General features: G+C 38.9%; 1 protein-coding gene across 6 annotated transcripts in view; it reads left to right on the top strand.

Annotated features, from left to right (window-relative positions):
• The window catches only part of UIMC1 (ubiquitin interaction motif containing 1), a 126,004-nt gene extending 109,666 nt beyond the window's left edge, over positions 1 to 16,338 (top strand). For 5 of the 6 annotated variants that reach the window (XM_027098187.1, XM_027098189.1, XM_027098190.1 and 2 more), the window contains 5 exons: positions 10,402 to 10,486; positions 12,591 to 12,762; positions 14,150 to 14,213; positions 15,293 to 15,335; positions 15,855 to 16,338. In XM_027098187.1, coding sequence (XP_026953988.1) covers positions 10,402 to 10,486; positions 12,591 to 12,762; positions 14,150 to 14,213; positions 15,293 to 15,335; positions 15,855 to 16,065 — 575 coding nt within the window. In that variant the 3' untranslated portion in view covers positions 16,066 to 16,338. The remainder of the gene's footprint in view (positions 1 to 10,401; positions 10,487 to 12,590; positions 12,763 to 14,149; positions 14,214 to 15,292; positions 15,336 to 15,854) is intronic. The other variant, XM_027098191.1, reaches the window with a different exon arrangement.

Genomic DNA, 16,338 nt, shown 5'->3' with positions numbered 1-16,338 from the left:
TTTCATTAGGGGTGTCTCAATATTAAAATAATTTTTTAAATTGTAAGACTAGTCTATGCTCATTGAAAAAAATTTGCAACATAGAAAGATAATCATCCAAAAATAACCACCCGCCTAATTCCCCTACCCCAATTACAGTTAACATTTTGGTGTATTTCCTTTCAGTCTTTATTTTGAATTTCTGCATAGTATTTCATTCTGTATTTGAACACTGGGTTGTTTAAAATTTTCATTATTATAAATAATGCTTTGATAAAATATCTTTGTCTTATGATCTTGTCTAAATGCAGATGATTCCCTCAGAATAGATTTCCAAATTTTAATTCATGGGTCAGAAAATATGAATTATTTAAAAATTCTATATATATATTGTCAAACTGCTTAAATAAAAATGCCAGCTGTTAAAGAAAAAGATTGTGCTATAAATATTATGCACAAGTATTAGTAGGAGCTAGACAAGTGACTGTTTTTCTAAGGTCTCTAAATTATTCAGTACCTCATAGATTGAGGAATTTTGTTCATAAAAATATAATGGTTGTAGACCCTTTATTTCTATATCCTAAGTAGGAGTTTATGGTTTAAGGATTTTTCTCAGTATTAATTCTTTCCTTGAAGTCTCAGGGTGGTGGGGGCACTGCCAAGCTTTTTTTTTTTTTAATTTATTTATTTTTGGCTATGTTGGGTCTTCATTGCTGAGCGTGGGCTTTCTCTAGTTGAGGCGAGCAGGGGCTGCTCTTCATTGCAGTGCATGGGCTTCTTATTGCTGTGGCTTCTCTTGTTGTGGAGCATGGGCTCTAGGCATGCGGCCTTCAGTGGTTGCAGCAGGTGGGCTCAGTAGTTGTGGTGCACAGGCTTAGTTGCTCTGCGGCATGTGGGATCTTCCCGGACTAGGGCTCGATCCTGTGTCCCCTGCATTGGTAGGCAGATTCTTAACCACTGCACCACCAGGGAAGCCCCAAGCATATTTTTATATGAGTACTTTTGCCTTCTATGGAAAAGTGTTGAGGAAACCAGGCTAACACTTCAAATGCAGGGGTCAGCTATAGCAGCAGTAAAGACTAAGGTCAAGAGCTCAACATTCAAGTGTACCTTCTTGAGAAAGCAAGGTTATCTCTAAACTTGAAAAGAAATTGCTACAACTTGAGTAGGGACAGGGCGCTTGTGTGGCTTCTCTGCAACAAAGAGGGCAGTTTGGTATTGTGGTACTGGCTTTGGAGTCTAACAGACTTGGAATCATATCTTACCCCAGGTATTTACAGGATTGAAGCCTCTGAGCCTTTATTTTTTCATCTGTTTGTAGGACCTAGTGATGTGTGCCTTTTTTAGGGTTGCTTATACTTAGGAAGTATCAACATAGTCATTAGGATTTTTTAGTTAGAAGCTATTACTAGTAGAATAAGGTTATTAAGTCTAGTACCTGAGAGAATAAGAATTTGTTTACTGAATGAGGCATATAGGGTCTTTTTATTTCAAGAGTATTTCAAATTGAACACCTGCCTCACACCATATACAAAAAATATATTGAAGACGTAAATGTAAGTACTAAAACTATAAAACTGTCTTAGGGGTAAATTTTTTTTTTTTAACAATTCCTTTGTGAATTTTATTTATTTATTTATTTGGCCACACCGTGCGGCATGTGGGATGTTAGTTTCCTGACCTGGGATCGAACCCGCATCCCCTGCGGGTTGGAAGCAGAGAGTATTAACTGCTGGACCGCCAGGGAAGTCCCTAGGGGTAAATATTCATGACTTTAGATTTGGCAGTGGATTCTTAGATATGACACCAAAAGCACAAGCAACGAAAGAAAAAAATAGATAAATTGGACTCCATCAAAATTTAAACTGTTGTGCATCAAAGAACACTATCAAGAAAGTGAAAAGAAAACCTACAGAATGGGAGAAAATATTTATAAATCATATATCCGATAAAAGTCTAGATTTCAGAACATATACAAAATTCTTACCACTCAACAACAAAAAGGACTCAGTTAAAACAAAACACTTGCATAGACGTTTTCTCTAAGAATATATACAAATTGTCAGCAAGCACATGAAAAGATCAACATAGTTAATCATTAAGGAAATGTGAGTCAAAACTATGAGATACCACTTCATCCCCACTAGAATGGCTATTAAAAAAATGAAAATAACAAATGTTGGTAAAAATGTGGAGAAATTGGAACCCAGGTACACTGTTGGTGGGAATGTAAAATGGTGCCGCTGCTATGAGAAAAAAAGGAATGAAGTACTGTCACATGCTATGATATAGATGAAAACATATGTTAAGTGAAAGAAGTCAGTCACAAAAGCCCACATATTGTATGATTCCATTTATAAGACACACCCAAAATAGGCAAACACATAGAAACAGAAAGCAGATTAGTGGTTGCCTAGGGCTGGGATCCTGGGGGGAAAAAGGAGAATGACTGCTAATGGGAACCTGTTTCTTTTTTAGTTAATGAAAATGTTATAAAATTGGTAGTGGTGATAGTTGCACAACTCTGTGAATATACTAAGAATAAACTAAAAGCCATGAACTGTAATTCAGTGAATTATATAATATGTAACTTTATCTCAATAAAGGTATTATATTGAAACAAAAAAGAATAGTGACAGCAGAGTCAGGATGGATATTGAAAGTTTGAAGATAGCAGAGAAGATGTGAAACAGTCTCTGGGAGAGTAGAACAATAAACTGACTATGGAGACATATTAGGATTGCTAGGCTGTATTGAGGGGCCGCTTGAGGTTTTTGGTCTTAAATATATTGTGAGCACCGTCAGCACTATTGTGCTGCTTAGGTAGGGGCACATAATAGGTGGAGAATTGGATTTAACCAAAATTGGGTTTTGCTAGGGAGTGCAATAGAAATTAGAAATAAGTTGAGAAAATATTCAGGGGAATGGTTGGTAGAATAACCATGAGATCTAAGTTAGGTAAGAAGGAAAGTGAGGACATGACAGGATGATGGACAGTGAAAAGGTGATAGCCTGGAATTAGACATCCTAGTGGGACTGAAGGATTATTGGAGTTAGGGTATTAGAAGGAGTGAGTTGGAAAAGATAGGTGGTGGTGATGTTGGAAGTGGCATGATTATTATTGACAGGCTCAGTCAGGGTTCCTCACTGGAACCACAGAACACAGAAAATGAATCGAATGTTTTCCTTACTTCTCCCAAGGATGGTACATAACTGGTTGGTACTATTCTAGATGCGGAGGACAGAGTTTAATGCATTACATACAATGGATGCCTGAGGACATTAGGCTTACTTCTCTCTCAGAAATCCCACTTGAGAAAGGCTGAGATGGTATGATCCATGGGAGCTGATAGCAAAAAGGTAAAGGAAGTGAGAGGACAGATACTGAATGAATCATAGCTTAGGTTGAACTACAGAAACTGCAACTTTCATATTCTTCAGTCTAATATGTACATATTAAAATCACCAAGAATGATGGCAAGACTGGCAAAAAGAAAGACAGCAAGTGATATGTTAAAAGTTTCAACGAATGGCCAGGAAAGGGGGTGGGGTGGGTGACCAGGAGGATAGTAGATGACTTCTTCAAGGTGGAGCAGCAGGCGTAGCAGAATGGTTTGTGCTTCAAACCAGGTTTTCCAGTAGTCTGGAAGCAACAATGAGGAGTAAGAGGATATTTACCCCACCTCCAGGTCAGTAGTATTGTGTTGTAAGGAAGAAGAAACAGCCAGTACCTGAGAAGGTACAAGGAGAAGCAGTATGCTCAGAGGACAGCCATCTTTCAGTTCGAGCAAGAAGATGAAAGAACTTCCACAGAGAGGGTTAAGAATATTGAGGATTTTTTTGATCACTGACCCTAATTCCAGAGGGCAGAGTCATTTTGAGAGCAGGAGAGGGAGACTGAGTCATACTAGAAAAGTGCCCCCAGATGACGGATTAGAGTCGTGGGATGAGAATCTAGGTGGTGAGAGAAGCTATGGGAAGCTTGAATTTCTTGGGGATGTCCAAGGTAAACAGATTTAAGGCAAGATAGAATTAGTCATGTTTATCTCCGCAGTGCTAGTCAGTGGAACTGTCTGCAGTGACAGAAATGTTCTTTATTAGTAGACTCAAACATGGTAGCCACTAGTCACATGTGGCTATTGAACGCTTGAAATGTATACTTCATGTGATGAAGACCTGAATTTTAAATTACATTTAGGGGGCTTCCCTGGTGGTGCAGTGGTTAAGAATCCACCTGCCAATGCAGGGGACACGGGTTCGAGCCCTGGTCCGGGAAGATCCCACATGCCACGGAGCAGCTAAGCCTATGTGCCACAACTACTGAGCCTGCACTGTAGACCCGTAAGCCACAACTACTGAAGCCTGTGCACCTAGAGCCCATGCTCCGCAACAAGAGAAGCCACCTCAGTGAGAAACCCGTGCACCGCAATGAAGAGTAGCCCCTGCTCACCACAAGTAGAGAAAGCCCACGTGCAGCAATGAAGACCCGATGCAGCCAAGAATAAAATAAATTTATTAAAAAAAGAAAAATAAATAAATTACATTTAATTCTAATTAAGTTTTAAATTTAAACAGCCACGTGTGTCAGAATGGTAGATAATGGTTAGTTCTGTTGATAGCCTTTTTGTTGGGACTACTCTCATGGGGAAGGCTGGCAGCATTGAGGCAGACAACATGCAGGTGGAGCAGGCCTTCCCTTTTTCCCCTAACATCCCACTGAGAAAGTGCTAAGCTGGAGGATTGGCGGTCTTAGCAGGAACGTAAACAACTCTGTGGCCTCCCATTATTTTCTGCTGATGTGGTTTTGAGGTTAAGGGAGACAAACTGAGAGTAACCACTGTCATGCTGCCAAATCTCTCTTCTTTGTATATATAATTTTCACTTAACTCAGGGAGCCATTGTCTTCACTGTTTACAGTTCAAGGCCATATGTTTTTATTTTTGATTGCTTGTCTGCTTAGGGTTTTGGAAATAAGTATGTGCTGATGTTTACATAGTATTGGTAATTGTTCTGTAATGCTTTGGTTATTGTTCATTTTGTCTGTACAAATTAGTATGGGAACCACTTAAGACTAAGACCTAACGCAAATTATAGATAGGCTGGTAGGTATGTTCTAAAGATGGGCTTAAATCTTTGGCTAAGACTAAGAAATAAATTTGGAAGACTAATAATGAGAATTACATAATAATAAACAACTAATGATAATCTGAGTGCTTTCTGTGGGCTGAACACTCTTACAACTTATTTGGATTATTTGATGTGATCCTTACCAGAACCCATGAAGATAGATGCTATTATCATGTCATTTTGTGGGTAAGTCACCTGATACTCAGAGAGCTTAATTAACTTGCCTAAGGGAACACAGCTAGTCGAGTCCTAGCCTGGAGACCATTTTGTCCAACTCTAAAGTTGGTGCACATTATTCCACTGTGTGCCACTGCTTCTTTGTATCTTAACAGTGCCAAGCCAAGTCCTAAGTGCAGTTCCTTAGGGCATTTTCCATCCAGTGGTATATTAAGGCCTGAGTTAATGGTCGTAGGTTTATATGTGGCTCTCTCAGCTCTCAGTGATGTTCCTCCTTTCTGTTTTGCATACCTTGCCCAGGTAGTTGCTTTCCTGGTAGTTGTCTTCAGACTCCATCGTTCCCTTTTGAAATCTTTGCTATATATATATATATATACACACATATATATACACACATATATATACACACATATATACACACACACACACACACACACACACAATGGAATATTACTCAGGCATAAAAAAAAAGAAATCTTGCCATTTGCAACAACATAGATGGACCTAGAGAGTATTATACAAAGTGAAATAAGTCAGACAAAGACAAATACTATATGATTTCACTTATATGTGGAATATAAAAAGTGAAACAAATGAACAAACATAACAAAACAGAAAGAGTTGTAAATACAGAAAACAAACAGGTAGTTGCCAGGGAGGTGGGGGGTGGCGGCTGTGGGGGGAGGAGAGAGATAGGTGAGGGAAATTAAGAAGCACAAACTTCCAGTTAAAAAATAAATGAATCACAGGTATGAAAAAAAAAAAAATTCAAAGGGAGAAAAAGAGATCAGGTTACAGCAAGGCCTTAGGCACAAGTTAGAGTAGATGATCTATTTCTAAGGTTCCCTCCAACCCAGAGATTTTATAAATAAAAATAAAGTACTGCAGGAGAAAAACATCCTGGACATAGTTGTATAACCACCTTCAAAATCCACCTCCTATTCTATCAGCCAGCCCACATTTCTCCATCTTATGTACAAGGACTTTATGAGAGATTTTATCAAGTGCCGTGCTGAAATCAATTCTTAAAATGTTTGCATCTTTGATTACAGAAACCTCTAAGGTTTTTTTTTTTCCCTCTCTCTCTCTTTCTATTTATTACCCATCTTGACTACCAAGGATTTTTCCCAAAAGAAATACTTGGAAACCACTCCACAAACAGGGCTGGAAAAGGAATTAATTGCTTATAGCACTTTATATATACCTCTGCACCTAGCACATTTCTGTTATTTGTTTATATGTCAGTCTCCTTTCTACATCACACAACCTTCTGAATTCAGAGATTCTGGGTTTTGTCTTGATCTCTTCACCATCCCCAGCAGAGTCTAGCATAGATTAGATGCTAATAAATACTTGTCAATTTAAATCATAGCAATGGATTCACAGGAAAAAGGGGCTCTTGTTTTATGAGAACCTTCTCTGTGCCAGGGACTTAAAAAACATAATCTCTAATCCTTACAATGGTCCTGGCAAGGCATATATAGCTAACTCTATTTTATAGATGATGAAATAAACTGACAAAGATCACAAAGCTAAAATAACAAAGAAACATGGCACCAGAAGTGCAATATGAGCTTTACTTTAAAGTAATATATGTTCTTCTATAAGAGCAGGCTGCTCTCCTGGGAAATAAGAGGGTAAAGGGAAAGAGAAAAAGAGGGTAAGAGGGAAGAGAGAAAGTGATAAGTGCTAAGTGGGCAGGTGGAAAAGAGACTTGGCAGATGGCTGAGACTTATATGCTAATTCTATTATTAAATGTTATGATCAGAGCAGACTGGACTGGCCCCTGCAGCTACATTTTTCCTTTAAAAACTACTGCCCCTACAAAGAAGAAAGGTGTAAGTTGCTCTAAAGGAGTCTGCTACTCTGGTTTATGAGTGTTGAGAGAGCCATTTTAACTAAGCTGCAGGCAGAGAATTTAGTATGAAACTTAAATCCAAAAACTTAGTTGCTGGTGACAACAGCCAAAGATTTCAAAAGGGAACGATGGAGTCTGAAGACAACTACCAGGAAAGCAACTACCTGGGCAAGGTATGCAAAACAGAAAGGAGGAACATCACTGAGAGCTGAGAGAGCCACCTATAAACCTACGACCATTAACTCAGGCCTTTATATACCACTGGATGGAAAACGCCCTAAGGAACTGCACTTAGGACTTGGTTTGGCACTGTTAAGATACAAAGAAGCAGTGGCACACAGTGGAATAATGTGCACCAACTTTAGAGTTGGACAAAATGGTCTCCAGGCTAGGACTCGACTAGCTGTGTTCCCTTAGGCAAGACTGGAAAACAGTGATATATATATATCACCTCTTCTTTATCCATTCATCTGTTGATGGATACTTAGGTTGCTTCCATATCTTGGCTATTGTAAATAATGCTGCAATGAACTTGTGGCACATACATCTTTTCGAATTAGCATTTTATTTTCTTCAGGTAAATACTAGGCCTTTTAATTTTGTGTGTGTGTGTGTGTGAGATACACGGGGTTCTCACTGTTGTGACCTCTCCCGTTGCGGAGCACAGGCTCCGTACGCGCCATGGCTCACGGACCCAGCTGCTCCGTGGCATGTGGGATCTTCCCGGACCGGGGCACAAACCCGTGTCCCCTGCATCGGCAGGCGGACTCTCAACCACTGCGCCACCAGGGAAGCCCGCCCTTTTAATTTTTAATTCAGTAGTACAGAAAACTATATAGTGAAAAATATGCCTGCCTCCTCTTCCAGTCCCCAGGTGTCCCTGTCATCCTCCCTAGAGATAAGACATTATTAATAGTTGCTTCTGTGTATGATCATGTTTTATTATATGTATCTCTTTACACCTTGTATTATAGTTATTTGAATGTATGTGCTGTCTCCCTTAGTAAATTGTAAGCTCCTTAAGAGCAAGAACCATGCCTCATAATTTCCTATATCTCCCCAAACTTACACATTGAAGATTATCAATAAATACTTGCTTGATTAAGTATTTAAAGGAAATTTGGACTAGGGGAAGACAGGCTTCTCTGGTAACATGCCACAGTTTTCTGTGTCCTTGGCTGTATCTTTAACAGTCATTTTTCCCCAGTGACTTGGATGAACATGTAGAAAGCATGCTTGTAATATATGCAGATGACACAAAGCTGGGAGAGCTAATAACATCAGATGACAGAATCAAGACTTCACATGATCTCAACTGACTGGAATGTTCAACTGAAAAGAATAGGGATAAATATAAAGTCCTGTTAGAGGGGAAACATACCCAACAACTTAGTTACCCAAGTAAAGAATTAGGAGACCTGTCTTGATAACATTTTTGAAGATGATTTGGAAGGATAGGGGATAGATCTTAATTGCCTTTACGCTCAGTTTAAGCCAGTAGAATACCAGGATTGTCAATAAAGTAAACACAGCCTTGGCTGAATTAGTAGAATATGAGTCCAGACAAAGCAGCTTGTGGTTCTTGTGTTCTCTTTACTGGTCAGACTGCTTGTTGGAATATTGGGTCCATTTTGAGGTGCCACACATAGAAGACTGACAAATTGGGGTGTATGTAGAGGAGATTAACTAGGAAGGTAAAACATGGGTATAGGAATCAGACAGATCTAGACTGTTCTGGGTTCTTCTGACTAGTTGTGATAGCTTGGCAAAGTCAATTCCTTTGAGTTTGTTTTCATACGTTTAAAATAGGGCAGAATAATAATACCCATCTCCAGAGGATCATTAAAAGGATTAGAGCTACCCTAGGCCCTCAAAGGTTCTGCAGTCCAAGTCTTATTAGTGATTGGCTTAATGACTAGATATAGTACCTGTTTTGAAGGTGGTTACATTTTAGTGGGTCAGACAACTGAGTAAAACCAAGATTGTAATGTAGCTTGTTAAGTGTTCAAAGAGCTGACTTGTGGAAAAGGGGGTAAACTTATTCATACAGCCCCCAGTAAATGCAGATTAAGCCAGAATTGTTGTGTAGCGGTAGAATGGGTTTACCTAGGAGGAAGTGAATTCTCCTCAGTGAATGGATATAGTTGAGACTGTTTAATCACTTGTCAGGGTTGCTTATAGAGGCATTTATATGAGTGGGAGGTTGGACTAGAAGGATAGGTAAACTATGGCCAGCCAGGAGTCAAATGTAGTTAGACATCTGATTTTATAAAGTTTTGTTGGAACATACCACACCCAGTTATTTATAATGTTGCCTATGGCTGCCTTCCTGCTATAATGCAGAGTTGAGTAGTTATGACAGTTAAGGCGATGTGACATATCGCCTTCCAAGCCTAAAATATTTACTACCTGGTCCTGTACAGAAAAATTTTGCTAACCCCTGGTCTAGGTAAATGCTTCACAACCTAAATTATTTTGTGAACTGATAAGCTTTCTAAATTCTCTGTCATGGGGATGTCAAGTGTCAGGAGGGACAAAGGCAATATTTGAAGTGAGATGGTCACAGTTCTTCTTGTTAACTGCAAGGAATGAAGACTGGAAAACAGTTGGTTAATTAACTTCCAAGACCCTTTAAGAGAGTATGATTTGATAAACAGACACCTTTTGCTATGAGAAAAGTATTTGTATGCCACTTGGACTAAAGTTGTCTATACCCACTAGAATTAGGAGGTGGTCCTATTGTAGTGGAAAAGACTGGTTGTGTTAACTGTTCTGAGCTCTCATTTTCTCACTTGTAAATGGAACACTTTTCAGTTTTGTAAAGATTGGAGCTAATGTGGGCACTCAGATTTAGCTGTCATTGCTATATATCATAAAGCATCTTATTGGAGTATATGTGTCACAAAGACAGAGTTTTCAATGGGAAAGTATAAATCCTTCCCCCTAGTGCTGCAAGTTAGGATAGTACACAAAAACCTTTCTTGGTGTGGACTAGATTTTTAGATCTAATGGCAAGTAGAGGAAAAATAGATCTCATTAGCAAATATGGGAATATCTTGCTGCTGGCAGTTTCAGTCCATATTATGCAAGTAATATTCTCTGTACTAGAAAGGCAGAGGTTTCCCAGACAGTCACCTCTCCCAGTGGAATAGGATTTTAAACTTTTCTTCTTCAAGTACATTTTGTCTTTTATATTTAGAGTCTACTGCCAACTAACAGTTTTTCTTTTTTGTTTTGTTTCTTTTTTTTGTTGTTGAAAGTGTTGACTCGGAGACAAAAAGAGACTAAGAGAAAGAGCAAGAGTGACAGTGGGACAGCTGCTCAGATTTCCCTAGACATTGACAAGTAGGTATACTGTGTTTACGGAGCTCTTGCTTATTAACACATACCATCACTTAGACCGAATAAGAGACCAATTTCTCTCTTACCCTGGGTTTCTTCGGCCTGGCAATCACTTTGTTGCTTTAATGCCTGTATTTCTTTTTCATATTCCCAGTTTATGTCAGCATAAGTGGGTGGCCTCTGTATCCCTTTTTGTTACTCTGAAAAGACCCTGCCACTCACTCCACTTCCACATTGCTCTTAGCTTTCTGTTTTCTTTGAATTTGCATATTGGTGTTTGGTGCTTTGGGGAAGCAGTGTGCTATTTTGCAATGTAATGGTACAGAAGTTGAGTTGCAAGAAGTTGGGCAATATTGAAGACTTCCTTGGGTTGTGGGTTGCAGCTTGACTAAGAAAGCACATTCATTACAAAGGGAGGCAGGGGCAAGGGGTGGGTCAGGTATAAGTGCTGCCTCCTGAAAGTAAAGACATCACCAACAATACATTAGGGCAGTTAGTCATTAGAAACATTTATCTTTGAAACAGAGATCTTATCTTAGATCCTAAATTTCATGGCTGCCTTCCCTAATTGAGTTGAGCAGAGCTCCACTTGCTCCTTTTGGAATCCTTCTGTCATGCAGTCATTTTTCTAGGACTGTATTCATCACACTATTGCAGTAATTTTTTTCCTTTCGTTTTTGACATTTCTGTCTCCGTGGCTAGTCTGTGAGTTACTTGAAGGCAGATACTTGCCTTCATTCATGTTTATATCCCCGGCATCTAATAAAATGTGTGTGAGACAGCAATAACAATAATACCTGTTTGTTGAGCTCTTAATATTATGTGCCAGCCGCTGTGCTGGGTGGTTTATTTACTTTGTAGCTATCACAATAGCTGATAAGGTAGTATTCTTTCTTTTTTAGAAATAAATATAGAAACTGAAGAGAAATTATACGTAACTGGTTAAGATCATGTGGCCAGAACTGGCAAAGTCTACCTGACTCAAAAACTTATGCTTCTTTTACAGTGCTGCCGTCTCTCATGTAGTAGGGGGTTAATAAATGCTTTTTACATTAATTAATAAACCTTGAAAGGTACACTAGTGTAGCTTTTCTCATAAGTCAGAGTTTTACTTGTATTCTCTCTAATGATTAATTACTTGAGAGACTTATTTCTCCTATTTTAAAGACCCTCCCAGAGAAATTTTTCCATAAAGGCAATCTAAATCTTTCTGTAGTAACCGAATAGCAACAGCCAGAAGGAGAAGCTTTGGAAAGTTTTCTTTAGCTTCTTAAAACTAAGATGATTTTATGAGTCAGGCAGACCTGGCTTCTGACAGTTATTAGCTATAGGACTTCGAGGAGAATAGTACCTTCCTAATAGGGCCCACCAATTAATTGAGAAATTGTGTTTAAAGGGCCTTGTACCAGTTCTGACCACAGAGAAAATACTTCATAAATGTTCATTTTCTTCCTTTGTCTCCAGTGATTCCATTTTTGCTGATGCCTAATAAACCTTACCTCAGGGACACAATTTCCTCTTTCCACAAACTCTACGATTATAAAAAGATAAAAATAACTGTATATATGAAGTTGTGCAAAAGCCTCTGGCAGAACCACATGGTTTTAGTAACTTCCTAGTGGATGTTGCAGGTTGTAGAATTAAGGAAGTCAGCATATAGACGGACTTGATATACTAATCAGACAAGTTCATCTACCGTGGTAAAAATGTCATTTTGATTTAATGCTCTTGGTGTTCCCTTTTCTGTCTAAATTTTAACTTCTCTTTGAAGAAAACGATTACACTTAATTTGAGAAGAGTTTGACTGAAGTCTGGAGAGCAATTAGCATTGTTTGAGATAGTTAGAAGAGCTGATTTCATTATCATCCCACTGCCACAACAGCAGGGTAAGAGAAACAGCCAGGGAAAACCACTAATCACTCAGTCCTTTTGATTGGCATTGGGTTAGTTTTATTGGCGATCCTGCTGAGCGAATCTGCTTTGGTTGATATGTCTTCTTCACAGAATAACTTTAAGACATAAAAACACAATTTGAGACGTATCTAGGAGCACAGAGGCAAAAGCAAATCTTAAAACTGCCTTTTCTCTCTGTCTTCTGATTGGCTAGGAATGAGAAGTGTTATCTCTGTAAATCCCTAGTCCCATTCAGAGAGTATCAGTGTCATGTAGAGTCCTGTCTCCAGCTTGCAAGAGGTGACCAAGGAGATGGGCCTGAAGAGAGTGATAGAGTATGCTCAGCTGTGGAGGGGAAGCGTCCACAACGGCTGAGGAACCCAAAGGTATGTGTGGAGTGTTTTAGGAAAGGTTACCTAACCCTCCACAGTTCTGTTCTGGGCTTTTTTCCTCCCTCCTTCCTTCTTCTTCTGTTTATCTTGAAATAGGATTTGTGCTTTTTAAAATTATTTTTTCTTTTAATTAAAAAGTAATATATACTCATTGTAGAAAATATGGGAAGTTCAAAAAAAAGTATGAACAATAGCGAAATTATCATCCATAAGTTAGTTACTCAAAGATGACATCTTCTAGTATTTTGGCCTATTTTTTTCTAGTCTTTTTTTAATGCATTTTAATGTAATTGACACCATATTATATATGTATATATACACATATGTGTACATACGTATACTTGTATGTGCATATGTATATATACACTTACAATTGTAACATAAACACCTTCCTGGGTTTATTTTTAAACTGTTTTTTAAATTACTCTTAATGTTTGTATCGCACAGTCAATTAACCGTTCTCATATTATTGGACATTCAGATTGTTTTCCAGTTCTTCTGTATTATAACGCTGTGTTTAAAACATTAATCAGTCTTTGTACCACTGATTATTTCCTTAGAATAGATTTCCTGAAGTGGAGCTCTTAGGGCAATGGGTATAAACATTAAAATCTCTTGAAACATACTGCCAGATTACTTTCCAGAAAGTATATCCAGTTGTATACCCACTGCCAGGAACATACAGTCAACTCTGTTGAACACCTCATGTGCCTAGCCTTATTAGGAAACTGTAGGATGTGGTCCTGGTCACTGGGAAGATGTGCTTTCTGGGCTTTGTGATTAGAGATCAGGAAGAGCAAGTCTTGGCTTAGAGATCAAAGATAAAGCAGCAGCTCCATGTCCAAGGCTTACTGACATAGCAGTCACTGAACACTAAGATGGAGAAGCCATTATCTGTCATGATGAAAAAAGAATATGAAGAAAAGTATGAAGAATCAGGGGAAATTATCTTTTCCTTATATGAATGGGGTGATGTTTAGGTGGTAATTTGGAGTTAGGGCTTACGGGTATGTGCTTATACCATAGAGCTAGTTTTTTCTCTGTCATCGCTGCCTCTAGAAGCTAATTTGAAACTGTTATTTTCTATTTTAAACCTCTCCAAATCTATCATAGGTCAAAGGTTACTGTTCTCTAATACGATCTTGGTGGAATAATTTGCCTTGACTCTGGTATCCATTCTTAGATATATTCTTGGCATAAAGACGTATTCTTTTAATCATATTTGCTTTTTTACTGTGTACCCTCGTTTATTAGAAAGCAAAAGACTTTCCTACAGCTGTACCCCTACACCTCTTCTCTCCTGGAGATAGGTGCGATCTGGGCTAAGGAAGTTGTATTTTAGACACTGTGTAACCCTTTCATCTATTTTTCTCTGTCACAGGAAAAAGGCTTCAGTGAAGGCCGACTCCTTAGTCTCTTGGAACAGTCTGAGTACAAGACTACAGGTGGGGATCCCAGGACCAGTTTTCTGAGCTTCTTTCTGAGGCCTTCTAGTAAAAATAGCCACTACCAACTCCCCTGACTTTTTGCTAGAGTTACGTGGTTGCACATTTGACCCAGTCAGCCAGCCTTTGAGACTTGGTCTAGGTCATCTCTCCCTAAGGAAGATGAAATACTCTGTCTTATTTATCATGTATTTTGTTTCAGCCTCTATAAAGCTTGAACTTTCTACTTGCCTTTTGAACTGGGGAAAAAACATTTCCAAATCAGAGTGGAATGTGGTACAAGTCCTAAGTACCTCCTAAAGGAATAGGCATTGAAAACTAGTCATTACTGTCATCTCCTAATGTTTTGTGCATCATTCATGTTACCTTTAGCATAGTGTCTCAACCTCTGCTCCTGAGGGACTGTAGGAAGTAATTCTGTCTCTGTGCCTAATATTTAAGGAGGAGTAGAGTGGATTGTTTAAGAGCATTGCATAGAGTTAGTAATACCAACTTCATAGATTGAAAGGATTATATCTAGTAAAGCTCCACACATATTCCCCGACGTAAGTAGGCTCTTGATAAATGTTAGCTGCTATTATTACTGTTGTTGTTGTTAATAGTTGCTATTGATAAATTTACTAGATGTAGGTGGAAGAGGAACTTTTGCTTAGGTCTGGTGAGATTTGCTTCCCATCTAGTTCTAATAGTTCATTCCGAACAAGCAAATCTGTTGTGCCTTCTGATGACTATAAAAAGGCAGCCTCTCTGAGCCCCATAGCCTGCTGCCTTTAGGTCAGCAGGTTGTGAATCTCTTCAGGTAGCAGATTTCCCTTGGCAACTCCTTGTTCCTCAAGTCCAGATTTGAAGTAGATTTATTCAGTGGTTATTCATTCAAAAGTGTTTACCTCTGTACTTTTGCAGGTAAGCCTGTTGGATGCTAATGCTCACATTCCATTGGTCTGGGGATTGGGGATCTGAGCTACCTGGATAAGCCTGATGAAGAGCAGTGCCCAGAACATAGGAAGCACACGATCAGTGAAAAGTGTTATGATTACACCACCACTAACAACATTATTACTTTTTCTGTCCTATTACAGATGCAGAGATAAAGACCAAGTTTTCAGAGACAGGAGCCTTCAGGTGAATTGGGGTGTGCATTGAAGTGTGGCTGACAGCAGTTCTAGAAAAGTACAGCCCTGGTCCTATGTTCTGTGTATAGTGTGATATTCAGACTGTTGAAGTAGAAAACTGTGGAACTGTGTGACTGCTCTCTGTATAACTCTGTGCCTGCCATATATCTGGGCTGAGAATTGGATAACTACCTCAAGTTCATTCATGGTGTCAGAACAAGCAGAGGAAAAGCTGTCTTACTCCTCTTTGCCTCTCTATCCCCACCCAACCCTTGTCTTCTGACTTAAAATTCAAGCAGCTTGGGAATTTGGGTCTGAATCCTCATTTCTTTACTACCCAACTGTGTGGCTTTGGGTATATGATTTACCCAGTGTCCTCATCTGTGAAAGGGAAATGATAGTACTTATCTGATTGGATTATTCCAAAGATTACATGAAATAATAGTATATGTAAATACCCCTGGTGCACATACTTTGTGCTTATTAGTAGGTGTATATTGAATTCTGATTTTTTTCTCCTTCTCTCTAGGGTGCCTTCACCAGGGGTAGAAGAGGCAGGTTGCAGCAGAGAGATACAGAGTTCCCCTGCACATCTCGACTTAAATGAGTCTCCCATCAAGTCTTTTGTTTCTATTTCGGAAACCACAGATTGCTTAGTGGACTTTAAAAAGCAGCTTACCGTCCGGTCAAGTAGCCGGACACGGACCAAAGCAGGCAGAGGAAGAAGGAGGAAATCCTGAATTTCTAGGGTCTAAAGGTTGACAAAACCATTAGCAATAGGGGTGGGCCATGTTCATTAAGCCTTAGTGGTCTCCAGTTCATTGTTATGCAGGTTTTGGCCCTGCAGTTTCTACCACCAGCACCCACTCAGTGTTCTGGTTTTTATGTTTTCTATAAGCTATACAGACAACTGTGTGTAGTATTCTGTTTTATAACAGTCTGTTTGAATTCACTTGTGATTAAAAAGAAAATTTAAATATATTTATCTATGTTTGTATGAAATTTTATTTCAA

This window comes from Aethalodelphis obliquidens, unplaced genomic scaffold, assembly GCF_003676395.1.
Source record: "Aethalodelphis obliquidens isolate GAN/ISIS:26980383/991018 unplaced genomic scaffold, ASM367639v1 scaffold121, whole genome shotgun sequence".
Classification (NCBI taxonomy): Eukaryota; Metazoa; Chordata; class Mammalia; order Artiodactyla; family Delphinidae; genus Aethalodelphis; species Aethalodelphis obliquidens.
The sequence above is the reverse complement of the archived record's forward strand: the minus strand, read 5'-3'. Positions and strand labels throughout refer to the sequence as shown.